General features: G+C 43.0%; 1 protein-coding gene across 1 annotated transcript in view; it reads right to left on the bottom strand.

The window, feature by feature from the left end:
* Window positions 1-17,178, bottom strand: part of fstl1b (follistatin-like 1b) — a 111,297-nt gene extending 94,119 nt beyond the window's left edge. Inside the window, exons 1-2 of the mRNA XM_048603186.1 lie at window positions 16,819-17,178; window positions 16,658-16,714 (exon numbers count right to left, since the gene is read on the bottom strand). Of these exons, the coding sequence (XP_048459143.1) occupies window positions 16,658-16,714; window positions 16,819-16,821 (60 nt within the window). The 5' untranslated portion in view covers window positions 16,822-17,178. The remainder of the gene's footprint in view (window positions 1-16,657; window positions 16,715-16,818) is intronic.
* Between the last annotated feature and the right edge of the window lie 623 nt (window positions 17,179-17,801).

Raw genomic sequence — 17,801 nt, 5'->3', positions numbered from 1 at the left:
AATGTTCTGAAATTGTTCATAATGTCCCAATTAATAAAGCGCTACACTGGGATTAAGTTGCAATTTTTTTGGTAAGTTTCTTCGACATTTACAAAAAAATTTGTTACAACATGTAAGATACTTAAATAAAAGTTGGGCAAATGAAACTTTAAGAACCCTTATTCTGAACCCCTGTAAGTGAAACAATGAGGCATTTCCTGAAAGAATGTGAAGCTAAGCAGCAATGTCTAGACATTTTAACATTTCCCTGGGGCTATGTAATGACACAGGAAGCATTCCCAGTTCCCGTGCAGTAACACAAATAAGAAATGGATTTCTTTCGACTAATTCTTTAAAAATATGGGACTAGGCCAATTCTATGATATTGAACTTGGCTCATGTGCTCATACCTTATGTGGGGCACTAAAAAGTGTTCTGAATTCTCTAAGGCTTTGAGCTGTGGAAAGTATTCAGTTGAAGAGTCTTCTCTCCTCTTTCTTTGCTCAACATGATTCCATTAACTTGGTAGCCGCAAGTTGGGTTTTCTGGCAAAATGTTTTATATTTAGAATTTAGAAATGTGAAATGTTAAACTTTGGGTTCAGCCCCCAGTGCGTGCTGATACATGTGAGGGTAACAGACTTAATCTCAGTCCCTTTGGCCCAAAGAGCATATCATTCAGCCAAAGACCCCATCGCTGATCATGGTTCAGTGAGTGTATTTGAACACACAGGTTGAAATTTTAGATCTGCATTGAGAATGGATGGTGAGGTTTATAAAATTAGTTGGAATAGTGGTTGCTATGCCTGATTCCTACCCAGTAGTTATTTACCAGTAGCTGGGTAGTTAGCAGATAACTTCATCCCCTTATAGATAGAAAGTAGGAATAGGAGCAGGCCATTCAGTCCTTTGAGCCTGCTCACCATTCAATACGATCACAGCTACTCAGTACGTTGATCCCACATTTTCCTCACACGGGGTCCCCAGCCCCCATCACTAAGGGTCAGGCCTCTCCTACTTGACTGCTCAGCCCTGGCTGTTCCAAAGGCAACCGCCTCCTTGCTTTCTAGTTAGGAAGCCCTTAGTAAACCTGCCTTAGTCACCTTCCTTGAGCCACCATCATTGACTTGATCCAACAACTGGCTGCAGTCCCAGCAATGGCCACTATTCCCTGTGGAGCTACTGGGACTGAAGAACTCGTGGGTAGGACCACTGCCTTTGTCTTTAATCCTGGCCTTGAACATAGCTCTGGGTAGGATTCTCTTAAAATGTGATACACCTATTGTCAAGCAATATGGTGACACTTACAGGGCAGCTTCTGACAAGGAGAACAGATAAGACAGGATAGATAAAGTGACTCCCAATTATAACTCTGAACTTAAGATCGAAAACTTAAGATCAGCATCTGCCTTTCAGACCTCTGACAGTGAGGAAAAATTGCACCCATTCTGAAGCAGATCAGATGTATAAAATTGTACTTACATGGCCAACCGAAACTACTCCACGGATTCCTGCTACCTTAACCGAAAGATGCCTCAGTGTCATTTTTCAAACAGCAGGTATGTTTCACTGATGTTTCATTTCCATTGTAATTTATCTTTTATTGTTTTATAAACACTATGAAATGAGTTGAGACTTGTATTTATATGGCATCTTTAACATAAAAGTTGTACGATCAGAGTGCAAATTTCATGTCCATTTCTGCACAAGTGTAGAATTTTCTTGTTTTGGGCCTAACCCCTTGAAAGATTACAGAGCTGTTTTACAAAAATATGAATTAGGAGTAGGAGCATCTACTCAGCTCTGCAAGCCTGCTGTGTCATTCAATAAGATTATGGCTGATTTGATTGCAACAAGCCAGAGGCTTGTAATCCTGCAGGAAGTAACTCACTTCCCAACTGCTCAAAGCCTGTGCCCTGTCCACAAGGCACAAGTCAGGGATGTGACAGAGTGCTCTCCATTTGCCTGGATGTGGGCAGCTCCAAGAACTTGACACCATCCAGGACAAAACACCCCACCTGACCAGCATCATACCCACAGAATTCAACATTCACTACCTCCGCCTACAACAGTAACACGCACCATCTCTGTACAGAACAGTCACTGAAAGCAAGCATGCAGGTGCAGCAAGTAGTTAGGAAGGCAAATGGTATGTTAGCCTTCATTACCAAAAAAGGTTGAGTCCAGGAGCAAGGAAATCTTAATGCAGCTGGACAGGGTCTTTGTCAGACCACAGCTGGAGTATACTGTGCAATTTTGGTCTTATTTGAAGAAGAAAAAAAAATATATGGGAGTGCAGGAAAGGAGTTCCTGGGATGGCAGGTTTATCCCACAAGAAGAGACTGGGTCGACTCGGCTGGTATTCACTAGAGTTTAGAAGAATGAGAGCGGATCTCATTGAAACATCAAACCATCTGACAGGGCTGGACAAACTGGATTCAGGGATGATATTTCCTCTGTCCGGGAGATCTAGGACAAGGGATCACAGTCTCTGGATACAGGGTGAGCCACTTTGGACTGAGGAGAGGAGAAATTTCTTCACTCAAATGGTGGTGAGCCTATGGAATTCTTTACCACAGGCAGCTGTCGAGGTGAAGCCAGGGAATATACTTAAGAAAGTAATAGATTGATTTCCAGACACTAGAAGCATCAAGGAGTATAGAGAGAGCACGGTAGTACAACGTCAATAGAAGATCATTTTGAATTGCCTCTTTCTGCTGCCATTTTCTATGTTTTTATATAGAATGCACTGCAGTATCGTGAAACAGCTTTGACAGCACCTTCCAAATGCAGGATCTCTACAAACGTGAAGGCAAGATAAGGTCCACAGATGCACGGGAACACCACTACCTGCAGGTTTCCCTCCAATACACACTGCATCCCAACTTGAAAGTATATTGCTGTTCCTTCCTACTGCTGGGTCAAAATCATGGCATTCCCATTCCCAACAGCATTGTAGATGTACCTACTCCCATTGACAGCAGTGGGTCCAAAAAGTGGCTCATTACCACCTTGTCAAGGGTAATTATGGACTACGTACATGGACTTCAGTAAGATGTTCGATAAGGTTCCTCATGGTAGACTGGTTAGCAAGGTTAGATCACATGGAATAGAGGGAGAACTAGCTATTTGGGTACAGAATTGGCTGGAAGGTAGAAGACAGAGAGTGTGGTGGACGGTTGCTTTTCAGACTGAGGCCTGTGACCAGTGGTGTGCCACAAGGTTCAGTGCTGGGTCCACTGCTTTATGTCATTTTATATAAATGATTTGGATGTGAACGTAGGAGCTATGGTATGCAGATGACACCAAAACTGGAGGTGTAGTTGACAGCGAAGAAGGTTACCTCAGAGTACAATGGGATCTTGATCAGATTGGCCAATGGGCCAATTTGTGGTAAATGGAGTTTCATTTAGATAAATGTGAGGTGCTGCACTTTGGAAAGGCAAATCAGGGCAGGAATTACACACGAAATGGTAAGGTCCTGGGGAGTGTTGCTGAACAAATATACCTTGCAGTGCAGGTCCATATTTCCTTGAAAGGTGAGTTGCAGGTTGACAGGATAGCGTAAAAGGCATTTGGTATGCTTGCCTTCATTGGTCAATGCATTGAACATAGGATTTGGGAGGTCATGTTGCGGCTGTAGAGGACATTGGTTAGGCCACTTTTGGAATACTGTGTGCAATTCTGGTCTCCCTGCTATAGGAAGGATGTTGTGAAACTTGAAAGGATTCAGAAAAGATTCACAAGGATGTTGCAAGGGTTGGAGGGTTTGAGCTATTCGGAGAGGCTGAATAGGCTAGGGCTATTTTCCCTAGAGCATAGGAGGTTGAGGGGTGACCTTATAGAGGTTTATAAAATCATGAGGGGCATGGATAGGGTGAATAGACAAGGTTTTTCCACGGCGTGGTTTTCTGAAGAAGGGTCTAGGCCCGAAACGTCAGCCTTCCTGCTCCTCTGATGCTGCTTGGCCAGCTGTGTTCATCCAGCTCTACACCTTGTTATCTCAGATTCTCCAGCATCTGCAGTTCCTACTATCTCTGAATCCAAAATTAGATAGGTTTAATGTGAGAGGGGTAAGATTTAAAAAGGGACCTATGGGGCAACTTTTCACACAGAGGGTGGTGCATATATGGAATGAGCTGCCAGAGGAAGTGGGGGAGGGTGTTACACTTGCAACATATTAAAAGGCATCTGGATGGGTATATGAATGGGAAGCGTTTAGAGGGATACGGGCCAAATGATGGCAAATGGGAATACATTAAATTAGGATATCTGATTGGCATGGACAAATTGGACCAGAGAGTCTGTGTGGGGCAGAATTATGCCAGTTTTGATTATAGTTACATTTTACAGCTTTTCTGCTATGAATGCGCAAGAACTTAAGATTCAGAAGGAAAGGAGTGTGAGAAATTGGGGTCAAAGTGAAAAAAAGTGTAGTTCATTTAATTTTGAGAAAGACAATAGAAGGTTAAATTTTTAAATCAATTAATTATTTCCAGCTGTATTGTCAAGAGACATCCAAAAGAAGGAAGCTGTTGAGGATTGTTTGTGTCCAGGCTTATCCTTTCCCACTCAGTGTAGGTTAAATGCAAGATGAGTAATAGAAAAAGGAGAGAAGAAAATGCAAAGCTTTAATAATTTAAAGGGGAACAGTATAGGAGAAATGTCAAAAAGGATACAGAAAAGTTTGCCAATAGTGGAAGGTGAAAGGGTTAGGGCTAGGAGAATGTGATAATTGCAAGAATTGGGTAGAAGCACAACCATTTTGTTAAATGATGGAAAAGGGGCTTCTTGGGATCACAGTTTACATGCAACCTTCTCCCAAATGTAGCCTGCAGCCATAAGTGATTACTTTTCCATCATCTTTCAGGTCATGACCTGAAAGAAGGATAAGGCAGAATCAGAAGTGTAACAGATCGAAGAGGGGAAAGAAAGCACGAAGACAGGTAAAACTGTCTTCTTAAATATCATGGGACATCAACCAATTTAATACAAAAGAGGGTTTTGGTTTATCTTCCTTATTGAGAATATTAACAAAGAACTTTTTCCTCAGAATATAATCATGTTGTTGTTGCTTGGTGATTATGCCGTATCATTAAATTAGAAAGCAACTACCACAGAAGACTGAGATTCAGCCTAAGCCTACATTTCCTTCAACTTAACCATGTGACACGTAAATACATCGTGACAGCACATAGTTACCTACAGCAAATGCAGAATTCCAGCTTTGTAATTTAGCCTTGTTTAATCTTAGCTTCTTATCAAGAGTATTCCTTGAGGGTAAAATTTGTCTGTGGTGCAAAATGTGCTCATAATAGAAAACATCTCATACCACAAACAATTTTGTCTCTTGTGCAATAGGAATGAAATGGATGGGTATAGGAATGTTCTGCTGATTTGCCATCAGACACTTAGGACTAAAAATGTTCACTCCTTTTCCTCACCTAGTAACTACAGAACATATAAACTGCTTGAGATCGGAAGTCAGATCTGTACCCTTAACTTAATGAACATTAGAGATCAGAACAGACTCAATGTATGTTAAGCTCTGACTTGTGATGAGAACGTATACTTGCTGAAATCGACTTTTAAGCACCAAGTATCAAATCACACATCTCAAATATTAATTACCTGCAAAGACTGTTATAGGTGCAGTGCAATTCAGAGTTGATTACCCCTCTGAAGAATTAGGAGTTGGAGAAGGCTATTCATCCTCTTGAGCATGCTGCCACCATTTCATAGGGTGAGCTTTGACTAAAACTCCACTTTGGCCCCTGATCCTCATCACATTGATACCAATGTGCATGGTATTCCAACCTCACTTGTGTAATGCTGGTATCTAAGTAATATTTTCAATTACCCATTTTCCTGTGTAGATGCAACATTGGGAGCAGTAATGTGTTGAAACTGAGATAACAATGTGGAGCTGGAGGAACACAGCAGACCAGGCAGCATCAGAGGAGCAGGAAAGCTGATGTTTCAGGTCAGGACCCTTCTTCGGAAATGGGAGAGGGGAAGGGGGCTCTGAAATAAATAGGAGGTGGGGGCGGTGATAGCAGGGTAGATAGTGGAGTGGATAGGGTGGGAGAGAGGACGGACAGGTCAAGGAGGCAGGGATGAAGCTAGTAAAGGTGAGTGTAGGTAGGTAGTGGTGGGGATTGGTCAGTGAGGTGGGGGGAGCCGATAGTTCGGGGGGAAGACAGACAGGTCAATGAGGCAGGGATGAGAGGGAAGATTCGTCATGGGATGAGGTTGAGGGTGGGGAGATTTTGAAGCTAGTAAAGTTCACATGGAGACCATTGGGTTGTAGGCTTCCAAGGCGGAATATGAGGTGCTGATCCTTCAGTTTCCGGGTGGCATCATTGTGACACTGGAGGAAGCCCAGGATGGACATGTCATCCAGTGAGTGGGAGGGGGAGTTGAAGTGGTTCATGACTGGGAGGTGCAGTCATTTGTTGCAAACCGAGCATAGGTGCTCTACAAAGCGATCTCCGAGCCTCGAAACTGATATCTATTTCAAGCCCACTGACTGCCACAGCTCTCTAGACTACAACTCCTCTCACCCACCTTCCTGCAAGAATGCAATCCCCTACTCCCAATTCCTCCGCTTCCGCCCCCAAGATGAGGCATTCCATTCCCGAACATCCCAGATGTCCTCGTATTTCAAGGACTGCAACTTCCCCTCCTCAGTGGTCGAAAATGCCCTCGACCGCATCTCTTGCGTTTCCCGCACCTCAGCCCTCACACCCCCTCCCCGTAACAAAAACAAAGACAGAATTCCCCTTGTCCTCATGTATCACCCCATTAACCTCTGGATTCAATGCATCATTCTCCACCACTTCCGCCACCTGCAATCTGACCCCACTACGAAGGATACATTTCCCTCCCTACCCTTATCTGCCTCTAGAGGGACTGCTCTCTCCATGACTCCCTTGTCCGCTCCACACTCCCCAATAGCCCCACCACCCCCGGCACTTTTCCCTGCAACCGCAGGAGGTGCTACGTCTGCCCCTACACCTCCCCCCCTCACCTCCATCCCAGGCCCCAAAAACCCTTCCACATCAAAAAGATGTTCACCTGCACATCCACTAAAGTGGTCTATTACATCCACTGTTCCTGACGTGGCCTCCTCTACATCGGTGAGACCAAGCGGAGGCTCAGAGACTGCTTGGTCACTGAGGTGGGAGGAACGGATAGGCGGGAGAGAAGTCCCCACCTCCTTGACCTGCCCGCCTAACGGCTTCTCCCACCTCACTGACCAATCCCCACCCCTACATACCTACACTCACCTTTACTAGAAGAGATGTGGCAGTTCAGGAAGGGTCACCGGACCCGAAACATTAACTCTGTTTTCTCCTCCACAGATGCTGCCAGACCTGCTGAGCTTTTCCAGCAACTTTGTTTTTGTTCTCACCTTTACTACCTTCATCCCCGCCTCCTTGACCTGTCCATCTTCTCTCCCACCCTATTTGCTCCACTACCTACCTGCTATCACTGCCACCCCTCTCCCTTTCTATTTATTTCAGAGCCCCTCCCCTTCACCCTTTCTGAAGAAGGGTCCCGACCCGAAACGTCAGCGTTCCTGCTCCTCTGATGCTGCCTGGCCTGCTGTGTTCCTCCAGCTCCACACTGTGTTATCTCAGACTCCAGCATCAGCAGTTATTACTAACTTTGAATGTGTTGATACTAATGTTTTTCCTAGAATTCAAATGTAAACATCACATCAGACTTTGCACTGAAGGCCCAACTCTTTGAAGATCCAGCTTGTAGCATTATAATTCCCTGCTAAAGCTCCTTTGATTCCTCAACTCCATATTGCTTCTTTATTGTAAAGTTTAATTTCTTTAAATAAAATTTTGTTTTGTCCAGCGAATTAATAAATCCAATGTATTCTAATCCTTTTCTGTTGGACAATTTCCATTACAATAAACTGTGATCATGTTTTTCTCCAGTTGAGAATTTGAAAGTTATAAAACAGACATCTTGTTATCAAATGTGGACAAATCTCTTTATTGAATAAAAGGAAAAATAATTACTCAAGAAATTGTTCATCCAAGTCCAAACTGCTATGTACAAACCTAAACTTTTCCAATGCAATACCTCGTAACATCTTTGATTCTGATTCTGTGCTAACATCACAATTGTCTATGACAGCTAGCTAACAGGTGAATGATTCATTCTCACTCATTAATTTACTGCTTTTCTTTTACTTTAACATTGATTCTATTTGCAAACTAGGGGAAGCTGCTGGTGAAATTCAATTAAACAACACAATATTATCAAAACAACATTACACACCTTCAAGCATTATAATTCACAAAAAAGTAAAAGCAATGAGTTCAAGTACTGGCCTTTTTGAACCTTTATGTTTTGACTGTTCTTTGCTGGTGGACAGTGGTACAGACTGTGCTTCAATATTCTGACATCAACAAGGGATCAAACTTGATCAGTATAGGATAACACTGTTACACTGCAAAACTTCATATTCTGCTATTATAAATGTGTGACAGTTACAATTTTTATAAAAGTGAGATTTTGAGCAGTTTGAATACCCAGAAGGAAATGCAAGCAAGATTACATTTCAATTATGTTTTCTGCCATCACTGCCCTCATCTTTCTGCCCACAGAGTGAAAACGGAACACAAGGCTCACTTTTCCAGCCCCCTTCAGTTCTACAGAAGGGTAGAATTGGATTTGAAAAGTTGTCTCTGTTTCTCCTTTCACGGATATTGCCAGACCTACTGAGTTTCTCCAGCAGTTTATTTTTCTGAAAATCTTAAATCCACACTCCTCTAACAGAGAAGAAAGGCATCATGCTAATTACATTAATCTAACGCCTAGTTTACCAACACCAGATTTCCTATGACCCAAGCTTGTAAAATCCTCATCATCTGTCAGCAAAGACTAAACTACTTGTAATTCCACTGGACCAGAAACACATTCCTCCTGTATTGTAGTTACATAGGTGCTATTGTCTGCCTTTCGAGAGTCCCTCATATACAGATGTTAGCCTTTAATCTTAATCATGTTTTTATGTTCAAAGCAGCAAAACAATATAGTACATTCAAAGGAACTAGAGTCCATTATACTAAAGCTATAGGCTTCGATTAGTCATAGATGGGATCTCAGGTTTCAGGCTGTTAGTGCCTCGCTAACACAGCCCGAGTTAAACTTGAATTTGCTGCCTAGGACACAAGTCTATATATGCATGACAATGAGTTCCTTTCTCAATAATTAAATGTTAAAAGTATGGATCGTGAAAGTCATGGTACTGTTAAATACTTTAAATAATTGTAGATAGGTGTTAAAATGTTAAACATTTGGTTCAAGTGGTCCTGTGGATACTTTTATATAAAAAAGTCTTCTTTAATCAGAAACTCAATTTGCCACTCCATGTGTGTCAAATAGAAGTTGTCATACTGTTTCTCTGCAGAGTCACGTTAAGAATCACTGATGTGAAGCTGAAGCAGCAAGTGCAGTCCAGGACAAATGTCTCATAAATTTGATTGCAGTGGACAGGCTTGCATCAGGGTCTTGATGAGTAATTGGATAATCCTTTAGAGTCAAGTGATATGGTTTTCACATCAAAATAAAAGAGATTGTGGAATATTGCACCCACACCTTTAGCAAAGATCTGAATTCCATTCAATGAAAATGGAATTTGACTTTTTCCACTCACTCTAAATTGAAGATGTGATCTGTGGCTCACTGCGTACTGACAGCCTTGGTTTAAAACAAAAGCAATAGCTAGTTTTGAAACGAGTGAAAAATGATCCAAGCCAATAGCTATGGAAGAGGGCTCTAGAGCAAGAAAGCAGTGAACAAACCTTGCAGCTGATTTTGATAGTTTCAATCTAGTGTTTGGGAGTTACAGTTCCACTGGTTATTTCCTTGCACAGACATGCAGATCAAACTTGTGGATTGGTACACCGATCGGTACCTTGTGAAAGACTGACTACCTTGGAACGCAGCTCATGGTGTAGGAGATAGAATCTCAAAAGGAATTTGGCCAATGTTCTGGAATCCAGTGATGTGCATTGCTTTGAACCTTGCAAGAACGAAGGGAAGGATCCGCCCAACCAATCGATCCTGCCCTACATTGTTACAGTGCAATTTCTGCAACCATCTTCTGTGCTGCCATGCCAGAGTCTCTAAACTTTTTTATGCTGCACAGCCAATTAGATTAAATATGCAGGCCCCCTAGCCTTAGGCCAACTGAGGAAGAAACTCTGAAAAGTTCTTGTTACCACAGTGACTGATTTCATAATCATTTCTCATACCTAACATCATGTGATGCAATAATTAAGAAAAATAAATTAAGGAAAACCCACATGTACTAGAAATACATAACTGGGTAACGAGAAAAAAAGCTGGCTGATTGGAGACCAGAAAAGCATGGACAGAACACCTAGATGTGGTTTTAAATGAATGTTTTATGTCTGTCTTCACAAAAGACAGGAACAATGTGGATTTCATTGTTAATGGATGTAATAAACAAGAAAGGATACACTAAGGGTTTACCATAAGTAAGAAAATTGCCTGGTCTGGATGAAATGTATTCCTGGCTATAAAAGAAGCAAGGGGTGAAATAGTGGAGGCTCTGACCATCGTTTTCCAGTCATCTCTGGCAACAGGCATAGAATTATTGCTAATAATGTACCATTATTTCAAAAAGGGACATAGGGACAGATCACAACTTCAAATCGCTCCGAGACAGTAGGAACTGCAGGTGCTGGAGAATCTGAGATAACAAGGTGTAGAGCTGGATGAACATAGCAGGCCAAGCAGCATCAGAGGAACAGGAAGGCTGACATTTCGGGCCTAGACCCTTCTTCAGAAAACTTCAAATCGCTCAACCTTATCAGTGATAGGCAAATTTCGGAAAACGTTGAGGGACATGATTAATTGTCATATACCAAAGGAACAAATTAGTCAATAACAGGAAATGCCTGATCTGACCATGTTGATGCAATATTTTAAAAGGAGTTAAGAAGGACAATTAATAGGGGTAGTGCACTTCATTTGGTCTATTTGGTACTGGGCCATTTGCTTTTTTTGTGATTAATATACATGATTTAGACTTAAATGTCGTGACAAGATTCAGAAGTATGCAGAATTATGAAAAGGTGGATAACTATAGACTGCAGGATGCTATCAATGAGCTGGTCAAGTGGGCAGTAAGTAAAGAATCAAATTCATTCTGGAGAAATGAAAGATAATTTTTAGAAGGCAAACAGAGAAATACACAACACATAACATGATACTGAATTAGAAACAAGAAAAAAAAACTGCAGAAGCTGGAATCCAAGCTAAACAAACAGGAGGCTCGAAGAACACAGCAAGCCAGGCAGCATCTGGGGGAAAGGAGAAGTCAACGTTTTGGATATTTGTAGATGAACTTTGGAGTCCATGTCCATAGATCCCTGAAAATAGCACATCAGGTAAAGAGGGGTGTCTTTTTTATTCATTGTGTCACTAGCAGGATCAACATGTATTGTTCATCTTTAACCCCGGTTGAATGCAGCCTTGATGTCAAGGGCTGTCACTCTCACATTACTTCTTTTGTCCATGTTTGGACCAAAGCTGTAGAGGTCAGGAGCTGAGTGGCCCTGGTGGAACCCAAACTGGGTGTCATTGAGCAGGTTATTGCCTGGCATATGTTTGTAGAAATTAATTTCTACATAGGATGTAGGAGTTAATGGATAGACCGACATAGCCCTCATGAAGCTAGTAGTGAGCCTCCTTCTTGAACAATCATCCTAGGAGTGTAGATACGCCCAGGGTGCTGTTAGGAAGTTCCAGGGTATTGACCAAGTGACTGTGAGAGAACAGTGATAAATGTTTCAATTCAAAATTATGTGATACTTATAGGGAACTTTACAGCTGACTGTGTTCCTATGTATCTGCTGCCCTTGTCCTTTTAGGTTGTAGAGATTGCAAGTTTGGAAAGTGCTGTTGAAGGAGCGTCAGTGAGTTGCTGCGATGCATCCTGTGGGTGGTACACTGGTGCCAGTTACAGCTGCTGCCTATTTCTCTACTGTCTGTCTCCTGCCATTCAGCCATTTTCTTAACCAACTCAACTTTTGTCACAAGTCTACAAGGCTGTATGCAGGGCCTTATGGCACAATGGTAGCATTTTTATTCATTTATGGGACGTCCGCACCATTGGCCATTTATTGCCCATCCCTGTTAAGAGTCAACCACATTGCTGTGGGTATGAAGTCACATGTATGCTAGACTAGGTGAAGTTAGTAGTCTCCTTCCTTAAAGGGCATTAGCAAACCCAATGGATTTTTTCTGACAATTGACAATGGTTTCATGGTCATTATTAGATTCTTAATTCCACCCTTCACTGTGCACCATGGTGCCCCTACATCAGAGCTAGTAGGTCCAGGTTCAAGTCTCACTTGCCCTGGAATCATGTAACAGCATGTCCGAATAGGCTGATTAAAAATAAGTACAAAGTAGTATTGATAACTCAGCATCAATCTGTGCGATGGACTATTGCAAAGTAGAGACTAAAAGCATCCATCACATCCAAATGAATCTGTCACAGGAATCTTTTAAAGACCACGTGTACTCAATTATTTGTTCATTCACGAAATCTGAGCATCACTGGCAAAGCCAGCATTTATTGCACATCGCTGATGGCCCTCGAGAAAGGTGAATTATTATAAACAGATTTGGAAAGTGATTAGAAAGATTATGTGATAGTAAAAACTGCAGATGCTGGAGTCAAAGATAACACAGTGTGGAGCTGGAGGAACACAACAGGCCAGGCAGCAGAGGAGCAGGAAAATTGACGTTTCGGATTGGGACCCTTCTTCAGAAATGGGGAGGGGGAAGGGAGGTCAGAAATAAATAGAGAGAGGAGGGGTGGGGCTGGGGAAGGTAGGTGGAATGGTGATAGGTGAGTGAAGGTAGGGAGTGGTGGGGATTGGTCAGTGAGGTGGGGGGGCAGATAGGTGGGAGAGAAGATGGACAGGTTGTGTCAGGTCAAGGAGGTGGGGATGAGAGGGGGATGGGGAGCTTTTGAAACTGGTAAAATCCACATTTTGGCCATTGGGCTGTAGGCTCCCGAAGCGAAAAGTGAGGTGCTGCTCCTCCAGTTGCCGGGTGGCGTCATTGTGACACTGGAGGCGGCCCAGGATGGACATGTCACCCAGGGAGTGGGAGGGGGAGTAGAAATGGGTCACAACTGGAAAGGTGTTGTTGTTTGTTGTGAACAGAGCGCACTTGCTCTACAAAGCGGTCTCCGAGCCTCCACTTGGTCTCACCGATGTAGAGGAGGCCACATCGGGAGCAGCAGATGCAATCGACCATGTTGACAGATGTGCAGGTGAACCCTTGTCTAATGTGGAAGGTTTGTTTGCTGCCTTGAATGGAGGTGATGGGGGGAGATATAGAGGCAGGTGGAGTACTTCCTGCAGTTGCAGGGAAAGGTGCCGGGGCTGGTGTGGCTAGTGGGGAGTGTGGAGCGGACAAAGGAGTTGCGGAGAAAGTGGTCACTGCGAAAGGCAGATTCGGGTGGGGAGGGAAATATATCTTTGGTTGTGGGGTCGGATTGTAGGTGGTGGAGAATGATATGTTGGATACGGAGGTTGGTGGGGTGATGCAAGAGGACAAGGGGGCTTCTGTCTTTGTTTTTATTGCAGGGAGGGGGTATGAGGGCAGAGGTGCGGGAAACGCAAGAGATGCAGTTGAGAGCATTTTCAACCACCGAAGTTGCAGTCCTTGAAATAAGAGGACATCTGGGATGTTTGGGAGTGGAATGCCCCATCTTGGCAACAGACGCAGTGGAGGCGGAGGAACTGGGAGTAGGGGATTGCATTCTTGCAGGAAGGTGGGTGAGAGGAGGTGTAGTCTAGGTAGCTGTGGGAGTCATTGGGTTTGAAATAGATGTCAGTTTCAAGGCGGTCACCAAAATGGAGACAGAGAGGTCCAGGAAGTAGAGGGAGGTATCGGAGATGGTCCAGGTGAATTTGAGGTTGTGGTGAAAGGTGTTAGTAAAGTTGATGATCTGTTCAAGCTCCTCGTGGGAGCACAAGGCAGCAATGTAGCGGAGGAAGAGGTGGGGGATAGTGCCACTTTAGCAGCGGAAGATGGACTGTTTCGCATATCCTACGAAGAGGCAGGCATAGCTTGGGCCTATGCGGGTTCCCATGGCTCCCCCCCCAGTCTGTAGGAAGTCGGAGGAGGTAAAGGCAAAGTTGTTAAGGGTAAGGAGAAGTTCTGTTAAGCGGATGAGGGTATCAGTGGAGGGGGACTGGTTGGGCTTGTGGGAGAAGAAGAAGTGGAGGGCTTTTAGGCCATCTGCAAGTGTATGGGGATTGGATATCCATAGTAAAGGTGAGGCGTTGGGGGCCAGGGAATTGGAAGTCTCAGAGGAAGTGGAGGGTGTGGGGCATGTCCTGGACTTAGTGGGGAGAAAACAGAGTCAAGGAAAGCGGTGATAAGTTCAGTGGGGCAGGAGCAGGCAGAGACAATGGGTTGGCTGGGGCAGTCGGTTTGTGCCATCTTCAGTGCAAACCATCTTTGTTTGGGAGAGACTTTGACTGAATAGTAGCAGCAGAGTCTAGTTTAGTTGCACTGTGTCACAGTCATTAAGATTTGTGTTCAGTATACCTATCAATATCAGTCTTGAAGATTTCAATTGACTCACTATTCATGATCTCTTGCAGGGGAGCAAATTCCAGACTTCCACTAGCCTTTGTCATCAGAAATTGCTTCTTGATTTTATTCCTAAATATTGGTTCAAATTTTAAAATTGTGCTGTGTCAATTAGGATTTCTTCACTAGTGGGTGAAACTTGTATGCATCTTCCCTATTCCAAGAACTACCATTCATGCACCTTAATTAGGTCACCCCTCAACCTTCTCAAAGCTTGGGAAGACTAGACAAACCTATGAGACCTGTTGTCATAATTTAGCCTATTAAGTCCAAGTGGAATTTCAATGAATCTACACTGTTCCTCCCTAGACCAATATATCTTTCCTGAAATACAGTGCACAAAGCTGAACACAGAACTTCACCTTGGTCTGATCAACAGTCTATACAACTGAAATGTCACTTCCTCATTTTCTTCTTGCAGCCCCATTGAGATTCAGTCCTTTGTTTTGATTACTATTTGTACCAGTGAAGTAACATGTGGTAATAGCCAAATCTTTGTTTCTCCACAGTCCCTCAACCTAAAGAAAAAAAAGTTCTAATTTATCTTAAATCCAGAGCAGATGACCTCACTTTTTGGCACTGAATATATCTGGCACTCAGTGATCCAAGATCTGTCCCTTTGCAACTTGCTGCTTCCATCCATGTAAGAGTTATTATGCCTCCCAACATAATGTCATCTGCAATGAATATACCAATCTTTATTCCCTTATCCAAGTCAATTTAGATTATGAAAGGCAGGCAACCCAGTGTAGATTTCTGGGAACACTACATGTCAGATCCCACTCATTAGAGAAATGAGCCCTCTATCCAAACAATTACGAACCCACGCCACCTAGCTCTGTTGCAAACAAGAAATTTCACAAGTTATAACACAAGAGGGATTAATAATACAAATAAGATTCAACTGACATATGGGCATTTTTAAATTGGAAAATTCAAAGAACTAGAAAAATATTCAATCTTTATGAAACTATACAGTAGTCACTATGGCAATAACGATAATGTTAATCAGACGTATTTTGTAGCTGTAAATTAAGTTAATCAGTTAATCCCTGTCCCTTTAAGGATTAGAGCAATCTTGTTGCAACATCTTTCGAGATTTCAAAGATGTTGGTACTGCTCGAATATTTAGCCCAGTTAGTTAAGCAATCATTCGATTGATTGACAATGAGAATAACAAAATGCAGCCGCTTGAAACACGGTGCTCTGGGTTGTAGTGGGCGTTTGAAATGCTGCTTGCAGTTAAACTGAGACAAAAAGTAAGCTTTCTTTATGCTGACTGGTAAAGTACCACTGATAACCCTGGGAGAACACACTGGTGCCGAAGTTAAACTGCAGAGCGCGCGGTAGGAAGTCTATGAAGCACAGTTTCACCTCTTGGTTATTGATGTGTGCGAGTGGGGGCGGGGATCGTTTTTATAATAAGACCCTCTTCACTTAACAAAACAAAAGTCGACTTACTTTCTACGATAAGTTTTTGTTTTAATTCTCATAGGCTTCCTAAATTGCATGGCGCTGTAGGAATGGGATTTGTAATACCCCTACCCCCAAGTGCCTAATGAAGAGAAACTTCTCACAGTTGCTCACCGGACTCCCATCTCTCAGTTTACAGACACCACTTCCCACCAGCTTTCCACTCAGTACTGTGCATTTTTTGCACTGAACATCAACACCAGCCCCCACCCCTTCCCCCTCTCTCTTAGACCAACTCTTCACGATCGGTCTGAACTTGCAGCAGCAAGCAAATTAAATGTTAACCCCCTCCCCTCCCAAGTCAAAGAAAATCCAACCATTTGTTACGTACACATAAAACAAGAGCAATCGACTTTCCCTGAAATCTAACTGTCCTACAAAGACCCACTAGACTGATAGAAAGAAACAGGATCGATTCACGTTGAAAACGCCCAAGCCTGTCAAGACAAAAGAAAATCGGTCTCCTTTTTTGTTTGTTCCCCAAAAAAAAACACGAAATCGCGTGAAAAGGGGGCTAATTAAGAGATCGAACTTACTTCAGCATTTATCAAGGCGATGGCTAGAAGGACAAAAAACGGAATACTTTTGAATACCTGTTCAAAACAAGAGGCAGATCATCAATGCAACAAAATTATATTGCGGCCAGTATAGAAGAGACAAAAGCTGAAAAGAGGAGAAAGCAGAATGACTGGCTTACCATCTTGCTGCGATGATCGAGTTGAAATAGCTGTGTGTGTGTACGTATTTGAAAGAGAGCGAGAGAGAGAATGAGAGAGACCGACAAGGATTTGATCCACACAAGGGACCCGGGGGAGGGATAGGATTTGAAGGAAATTTGATCAGGACTCCGGGATTTAAAGCTGTCTCACACCCCTGTGACGTGGCTTGGAACAAACACTAAAACATCAGATTTACAACAAGCTTTACTAACACCGTCCATAAGCTGTAAGGTCAAACCTCACAGCTTCCAGCAGATCATGTCTCTCACTCTCAGATGTGGCGAATTTGAGCCGATTTGGGCTTTTCTTTGAGGGAGTCGGCAGGGGGGTAGGTGAGATTGAAGGAATAGCTGCAGGAATTTGCCGTCGTTATTGGAGGAATCGAGGTCACCTGATCATTTAAAGTTACGGAGAGAGGAATGAGAACAGTTTAGGGATTTCTTCGCCCCCACCCTAGTCTCATAAATTAATGCAGCCAGGCAGATAACGGGAGGGATTGAAAGGTCTGTGAAACACTTGGAGCTTTTTCAATCTCGCTGCTTTCTCACAGCCTGGAATTGAAATAGTTAGCCTCATGAGAATTCTCTGCAGACGTCTTCTATTTTCCTTCAAGATTTTGCCATCTTTCTGTGATTCTGTCTCCCCGCCAGCCCGAATCAAATTAGACCAACTCTTTCCGAGGGCGGCCGCCTCAATTTGAAGTATTTCTGTGTTCCAGTGTGACATCTTAAAACGGAAATCAATGGCATTTCACAATTCCTCCCCCCCCCCCAACTTATTGGAAGAAATCAAAGCTGTAAAACCATAAATGCGCTTTCTGAGAAGGTTCAAAGCAGTTACAAAAAATACTTGACCATCGTCTTAGCGCAAAGTTGCCAGAAATATTTTTCCTTCGCGTTAGTAACTTACAGAAAACCATATAGATCACTATCAAATGTAAACAATAATTGTGGAAGTATTT

Source organism: Rhincodon typus, chromosome 11 (genome assembly GCF_021869965.1).
Source record: "Rhincodon typus isolate 14 chromosome 11, sRhiTyp1.1, whole genome shotgun sequence".
NCBI lineage: Eukaryota > Metazoa > Chordata > Chondrichthyes > Orectolobiformes > Rhincodontidae > Rhincodon > Rhincodon typus.
The sequence above is the reverse complement of the archived record's forward strand: the minus strand, read 5'-3'. Positions and strand labels throughout refer to the sequence as shown.